Source organism: Epinephelus moara, chromosome 17, assembly GCF_006386435.1.
Source record: "Epinephelus moara isolate mb chromosome 17, YSFRI_EMoa_1.0, whole genome shotgun sequence".
NCBI lineage: Eukaryota > Metazoa > Chordata > Actinopteri > Perciformes > Serranidae > Epinephelus > Epinephelus moara.
In genome coordinates this window covers 30,246,289-30,253,905 of record NC_065522.1, presented here as the reverse complement: position 1 = coordinate 30,253,905, position 7,617 = coordinate 30,246,289, and the positions used below count along the sequence as shown (strand labels likewise).

The 7,617-nt window shown below is 41.1% G+C and overlaps 2 protein-coding genes across 10 annotated transcripts in view; both read left to right on the top strand.

Annotated features, from left to right (window-relative positions):
- Nucleotides 1–7,617, top strand: part of LOC126404273 (gastrula zinc finger protein XlCGF17.1-like) — a 331,284-nt gene that overhangs the window by 309,409 nt on the left and 14,258 nt on the right. Inside the window, exon 11 of one of the 9 annotated variants that reach the window (XM_050067366.1) lies at nucleotides 5,682–6,042. The exons of 6 other annotated variants lie outside the window; for them this stretch is intronic. In XM_050067366.1, the coding sequence (XP_049923323.1) occupies nucleotides 5,682–6,042 (361 nt within the window). Of the gene's footprint in view, nucleotides 1–3,872; nucleotides 4,156–5,681; nucleotides 6,043–7,617 lie in introns of those variants that run through there. 2 more of the 9 variants (XM_050067368.1, XM_050067369.1) reach the window with 2 other exon arrangements.
- The window catches only part of LOC126404358 (gastrula zinc finger protein XlCGF49.1-like), a 95,694-nt gene that overhangs the window by 87,416 nt on the left and 661 nt on the right, over nucleotides 1–7,617 (top strand). The window lies entirely within an intron of this gene.

The following is a 7,617-nucleotide window of genomic DNA, read 5'->3' as shown; positions in this document are numbered from 1 at the left end:
CAAGTTTCAGCAGAAGTGGTTGGATGAGGAACTATTTAGAACCTGGTTAAAGCCCGTCGTAAACCCGGAGAGGAATTTTGCAGCGTGTGCAAAAAGATCTTCAAACTTTGCACAATGGGCGTCAATGCGGTGAAATCACACATGCTGTCAGATAGTCACAAGTCGGTGATTAAAGGCAGGCAGCAGTTAACTGTGCTGAATTTCTTTGCCGTGACCAGCAACGCAACTTCTGCTGTCACCAGCACAACTGCAGCTGCTGCTGCTACCACCACCACACCTGCCACTACAGTGACCGCCTCCAGCCGTTTCAGGTCAGAGTTAGTTTTTCACATCATTCTTCAGGCTGGTTTTGTTATTTTTGAAATGTGCAAATAAATTCTGAGACTGTAAACCGTCTTGTGAGTGGAGGTGGGTAGAGTAGCCACAGACTTACTAGAGTCCCACAGAAAGCGCAAGTCCTCCTCTTCCAGTGATACTCCTGTGAAAAATGCAAAAATCATAGCCTTCACTGCCCCACGGCGGGTAACACAAGCAACGCTTGACAAGCTGGTGCTAAATTTTGTATGTGAGGCCAACCAACCATTTTCTGTGGTTGAGACACCACCCTTCAAGACTATGATAGAAACCTTGCAACCTCATACAGTAATGACAAGGAAAACGTTATGCACAAGAATTCAGGAAGCTGCAAAACACAAGAAAAGCATAATCATCAAAAAGCTGAGTGCTGTGAACTATGTTGCTACCACAACAGACTGCTGGTCTGCCAGACAACGTAGCTACCTAGGTGTCACCTGTCACTGGATAGACAACACCTCACTGGAGAGGCACTCCGCTACATTGGCTTATAGACCTGTCAAAGGCTCGCACATGTTTGACATCCTTGCTGCCGCATTAGAGGAAATACATTCTGAGTACCACATCAGGGAAATAGTGACCAGGACGACAACAGACAGTGGCTCAAACTTCCTGAAGGCCTTTTGATTATATGGTGAGGAGACAGAGGAGGAAGCCACCAATGTACAAGAGGAGAGTGACTCCACCCTTGATGATGCAACAGAAGATGAGAGTGAGTCAGAGGAGTATCAAGATGTGTCTGCTATTCTGGATGACAACACAGCCCTTGAGTACCAACTTCCAAGGCACCAAAAGTGTGCATGCCATCTCCTCAATCTGATATCCACAGTTGATGCCACTGCTGCAGGAGGAGCTGCCAACGAAACCTACAAGAGGCTGTCTCGGTCTGATTTTGCAAAATGTCACGCTCTTTGGAATAACACCAGCAGGTCAACCATGGCTCATGAAACAGTGGAACGTGAATGCAAGCTGCAGTTTCTCCGACCCAATCAGACACGTTGGAGCACCCTGTTCCTCACCGTAGAAAGGATTGTGTGCATCCACAGAGAGCAAGGAGAACAAGCAATTCGCAATGTCTGCACAGCATTAAAGATAAAGATGTAAGTTGACAAAACTTATATTTTGTTTTTAAAGAATAATAAAAATAAATGAGCCTTGCTGATTAATGGGTGAATCCACCTGTCTCAAGTAACTTAGTTTTCTTTGCATGGTGGTGTGACAATTGTGGATGATTTTTTTCTTTGCATGGTGGTGTGACAATTGTGGATGATTTGAATTAAATAATTTCACTAATTTATTTTATTTTTATTTTATTTTATTTTTTAAACATCCTCCAAGGGGAATCATCCTGCTGCCAACACTTTACCAGTTGCGGGACAAGCTGAAGTCATCTTGCAAAATATGTACACCTCTTGTTCACGCCCTGCAGAGAGGGATCCAGAAACGTTTTGGGGACGTCATGAAAGAGCCTGAGCTGATTGCAGCAGCAATACTCTTACCAAGATTCAGAACATCCTGGACCACAGAGGAGAACATCTTAAATGCTGGTAAATATACTTGTTTATCAATTCAAATGTGAACCAGTAGACATTGACATATATAAATTTGTTTAATGTTACTGTCATTTAGGATTATAGTGTGTCAGTGACAAACCACAGGGTGGCAATAGTCAGAAGCTCAGGTAACTTTAATGTCAAACATCAGCAGCTTGACAGCATATACAGTAGAAGGGTAAGAATAATGCGCAGACCTAATTATTTTGAAAATGATTTATCTTGCCACAGGCCTTGACTACATCAGAAATCACCTCGACACCGACTTGGATGATGTCACCAGCACAAACAGCAGCCTCTCTGATGAAGACGACTTCTTTGCATCCATGGAGTCAGGAAAGTCATAAGTAGGAGAGCTGGAGAGGTACCTTTCATGTCTGTCCACTGCAGGTATGGATCTACTCCACACCTTTCCTCACATCAAGAAGCTGTCACTCAAAGTCAACACAGGTCTTCCTGCATCTGCAGCCTGTGAAAGACTTTTCAGTCATGCGGGACTCCTGTTCACTGCTAAACGATCACAGCTTCACTGCAAGAACCTTGAGAGCCAACTACTGTTGAAGCTTAATAGTCACATCACTGAGTGATTCTTTGGCGAAAATGTTTGTTTCTGCATTGTTTTGTCACAAACACACAGACTCAAACACACACATGCACAGTTTCAGAGTCTATGGGCTGCCTTGGTCTAGTTCTGCCTGCTGAGCCTGGTGAAAAAGTAGAAAGGTTTGGAAATTTGTGTTACTTGTGCTGTAATTTGAGTTATTTTGTAAATATTTAATTTATTTTTATTTTGGATTTATTCTATTATTATTTTATTGATTTTATTTTTTATTGAAGTACTTGAATTTACCTGAAGATTATTTTAATTTAAGTTATTTAGTAATTATTTAATTTATTTTTATTTATTTTATTATTTTATTGATTGGATAAACTCTAATTTACCTGAAGATGATTATTTTGTATTTTTGTCTGTCTGATTAAATGCTTGTGTTAACAAATAAATCAGACGTTATTGAACAGTTACTCAGTACTTGAGTAGTTTTTTCACCAAGTACTTTTTTACTCTTACTCAAGTAATTATTTGGATGGCTACTTTTTACTTCTACTTGAGTCATATTATTCTGGAGTAACAGTACTTTTACTCGAGTACAATTTTGGGCTACTCTACCCATCTCTGTTAACTGATTTATTAAACAACTTATTTGGACCTTGTGTTGTGCAATGTTTTCAAGCTTGTGTTTCCATGTTCAAGAATAAACTTTCAATTTCAATGAATGTAATTCTTTAAATAGTGTTTTCAGTCATTTATCTTCCTGTTTGTGTTTCTAAAAGACAGCCTGTAATTTCAGTAACACTTCAAGACTTTTATTTTGAAGCTCATTAACTCATTTACCCTAGAAGCTGCACTCTTTACTGTTGTGAAAGTTACACAGTTTGAGCTGTGATAAGCTATGTCGACTCAGATTTTATGGGACCTAATTATTCATGATTTATGTGACTCAGAGAGGTGAAGCGGTGAAAAGATCTCAAACAGATGTGGATTTTTTTTTTTTAGGTGACCCTGTTTCTTTTTGGCTAAAAATGTTTTTTTCTCCTGCCGGATTTTATCATTGTCTTTCTCTTTTTTTTCATCTTTGTAATATTTTACTGAGTTATCTAATGGAGAAGGATATACACTGGAAAGTGCCTTGATAAAGCCCTCTGAGGATTTTTTTGTCTCTCCATTGTGTTTCTGTTGCTCATGTACTACTTTTTATGCAAATGTGAAAACAAATAAACTAAACTACAAATCAACTGGAACAGATCAATAAATGTCATTCTTTCAAATTGTGTATTTTAATAATGTATCCTCCTACATGGAGGTTTCTGATAAAGCCTGGAATTTCATGAACAATTCTGGGTTTTTATTTTGAAGCTCATTAACTCATTTACCCCGGAAACTATACTCTTTACTGTCGCTAACGTCACACTTTGAACAAGATGGCGGCTGGTAGAAAGGTGTGTTAGCAGAGTCTCAACTTTCTGTCTCTTTTGTTGTGTTCTTAAAGTGTGAAAATGTCTAAAGTCCAAATGCTGAGATCGTTGGTGAAGCAGCGACTAACTGCGGCTGCTGAAGAGATATTTGGGCTGTTTGAAAGAACGATAGCAGAGTACGAGGAGGAACTTTGTCGATCAAAAGAGGAGAACGAGCGACAACGGAAACTACTGGACGCTGTTTCCAACCCTCAGCTTCGGTTACACAGAGCAGGTTTGTTCATTAAACATTACAAGTTCATTATTAATAATATAACTACAGGTTTGTTCAATAAATATTCAGTCTGTCGACGTTTATACGCCGCGTTAGCTTCTGTGGTGCCGTTAGGTTCTCTGGTGTTGTTAGCTTCTCTGGGGTCGTTAGCTTCTGTGGTGTCGTTAGCTTCTGTGGTGTTGTTAGCTTCTCTGGTGCCGCTAGCTTCTCTGATGTCGTTAGCTTCTGTGGTGTGGTTAGCTTCTGTGGTGCCGTTAGCTTATGTGGTGTGGTTAGCTTCTGTGGTGTCGTTAGCTTCTGTGGTGTCGTTAGCTTCTCTGGTGCCGTTAGCTTCTGTGGTGTCGTTAGCTTCTGTGGTGTTGTTAGCTTCTTTGGTGNCAGAAATGGCTTGTTAACAGGTACATTTCTGACATACCAAGACGTTTACTATTGGGTGCAGCCATTTCATCAGTTTTGGAGGGGAAGCTGATGTAACAGTATTCGGAATACATTGTTTGCACGTTTTTGTTTGTTTGTTTTATTTTTCCACGGTAAGTAGGAGCTAGTTACTAAAATGGACAGGCAGAGGGTACTTTCTGGAGCTCTGGTTGAGTATGAGAGGTTGTCAGCACATAGAGGTCTGTGTGGGTTCGCAGTCTGGGGGTCCTGGTCAGATTTTAAATGTCAGAAACCTCATTTCCTGCATTCTGGCTATTTTTATGCATGAATTTGCGTTTTTTTTAATGTATCAGTTTCAACGTTCTCGCTGCTCTTAAAGTAACACAGTGTAGTTTTTGAGCCCTCAAAATATACAAGAGCCTTGTGATGGTAGAATTTGTCTAAATCTCTTTTCATTTCATGAACATTACAACAGTTAGATGAGGGAAACCTGTCTTAACAATGAAATATTTAAGAAACAACATCTCACAATAGAGCTTTTAGATTTAACTGCATTCTGTGTCCTTGATAAACCTGAAGCTGGATTGTTAGAGATTACATCACACATAACTAGGACCCTCATCTTTGCTGCCCAGTACATCCGAAAGCTGATGATAGATATGCCAAAGAAGGTTTTAAGCTCCTCTGGAGTGATTTTCAGGCTGCCTCCAGTGATGAGCACTCTCCGCTGCTTTGTGTGCTTCCTGGTCATCTATGTACTATTTGAAGTAATCAGAGGGCCTCCAGTCTGGATAGCTGTGGCAAGCGTTGTTGTGCGAAGTGTTCTCCTCTGCAACAGGGTTGAAACTTGAATGATAAAGACAGGAGAGGTATAGTTTAATGAACTTTTAGCATTATACATTACATATACATATACACTTTTAACTACATAAATCAAAAGGCTCAGTAGTTTGCCAAGTTAAGCTTTTCACCGTGTGTGTGTGTGTGTGTGTGTGTGTGTGTGTGTGTGTGTGTTTACTGTTGACTTTTTACTGTTNTGTGTGTGTGTGTGTGTGTGTGTGTGTGTGTGTGTGTGTGTGTGTGTGTTTACTGTTGACTTTTTACTGTTTCCTGCAGACGTCCAGCACCTGTCGGTGGTTAAAGAAGAGGTTCCCCCTGAGCAGCAGGAGTGGAGCTCCAGTGTGGACCAGGAGGACCCAGCGCCTCCACAGATTAAATGGGAACAGGAGGAATTCCGGATCAGTCAGGAGGGAGAGCAGCTTCAAGGGCTGGAGGACGATGATATCACCAAGTTCACATCCACTCTTGTGACTGTGAAGAGTGAAGATGATGAAGAGAAACCTCAGTCCTCACAGCTTCATCAAAGACACACTGAACAGATGGAAACGGAAGCAGAGGGAGAGGACTGTGGAGGAGCAGAACCAGCCAGGAACTCAGATCCAGATACACATTTACAACCTGAGGCTGATGTCAGTGATGATTGGAAGGAGAGCAGAGAACCTCAGTCAGGTATCTGTCAAGTCAGACATTTGCTTGTCTTTAGCAAGTCTCAAGTCGCTGTGATTAGAATCACCTAAGTCAAGTCAAGTCCTTGTTATGAGTCAAGCAAGTTGAGTCAAGTCATTGTTCAGGTCAAGGAAGTCACAAGTTAAGTCGACAGGGGTTGGCTGCGGTCAGTGAGAAGTCACCGCTCCTTGCTTAAGGGCGGCCGGCCCGAATGTCGATCTCAGGCATGGCTTGGCGTGGTATGGCATGTTTAAACTCCCTATGGAAATACAAATTGGATTGACTTTAGTCTGCACAGCCAATAGTGGCAATGGAAAAACGGTATTACTACCTCCTTAATCGGGCCCTGCCACTCGGAGTTGATTTGGCTACGGGAGTTTTAAAAGCTTGCAAATTATTTGCAGTATTTGTCTTTCCCTCGCTGCTTTTTGTCACAATAGAGGTGCCAAACAACGTTAATCACTCTCTGCATGTGTGTATGTGCATCATTTGAAACTCATGACTTGGGACTTTGAGGTGCAGGAGGATGTTGTTCTGTAGTGTATAGGCTAGCTGTATTCTGTCTGTTGGCTTAAATTAGGAAAAAAATAAATTTGGGTTCATTGAAGCGTGAGAAGCAGAGGAGAAGAGAGAAGGAGAGGAGGATGGTGCTATAAGATCAGGTCACATTACTGTATATCGTTCAGGAATATGTTTGAGTTTGGAGCGTTCAAACATGTTGGAGTTTTTGGACATTATGGACATTTCATGTAGGCTGCAGTGGGTTGCATGTCATATTTGTGGGATTTGATTCAAAGTGACAGCCGCTGGATGAAAACATAATGAGTGAGTTGTTTTATATTCATTGTTTGTGATGATAAAGGCTTGTTATAGATGCTGGCTTTCTGACCTTTTACAAAAACAGTGTTGTTTGTTGCTGCTTTCTGACCTTTTACAAAAACAGTGTTGTTTGTTGCTGCTTGTGTTGCAGACCGCTGTGTCTTCTTGGTTATTGTATTAACGGCAGGAGGCCACCGTTGCTGACACACTTGTGGTTTGTTGTTGTGTGTGGCTTGATTGTGTTGGCTTTATGGCTGTGTGGCTGTATCTTATGGTTTTCTAACATCACTGAATGTCAAACTGTGTGTTTGTTTTTCTTCTGTATTTAGGTGCCCTGTTAGTTAAATCTGCCTTTGTGTCCTTTATCTCACTGAGGTTTTGAGCAAATCTTAAGTTTAATCCATGATGGTGACCATGGTTCTGAAACACCCTATCAGCAGTTTCTGCTGCTTAAATATCAAGAGGTCACTGTTAAATGATGATGGTGCTGAAATAGCACACCCTATTGTAATTTGTGGGATCATTTTGAGACGGTGAAAGACGAACCCAAGGTGACATGTAAACTCTGCTGGCAAACATTTGCCTATCATTCATCGACTACAAACATGACGCATCATCTGTCAGTAGCTACATGCCCATTAGCCACTTAGCACAATCAATACTGCTTTGCAGACAGCGTCATTAACAGGCGGCTCGCTCAGTGTGTGACGTGCACTTATAGATAAAATATAGGCCTATATTAATGAAGGTTCATTAGTA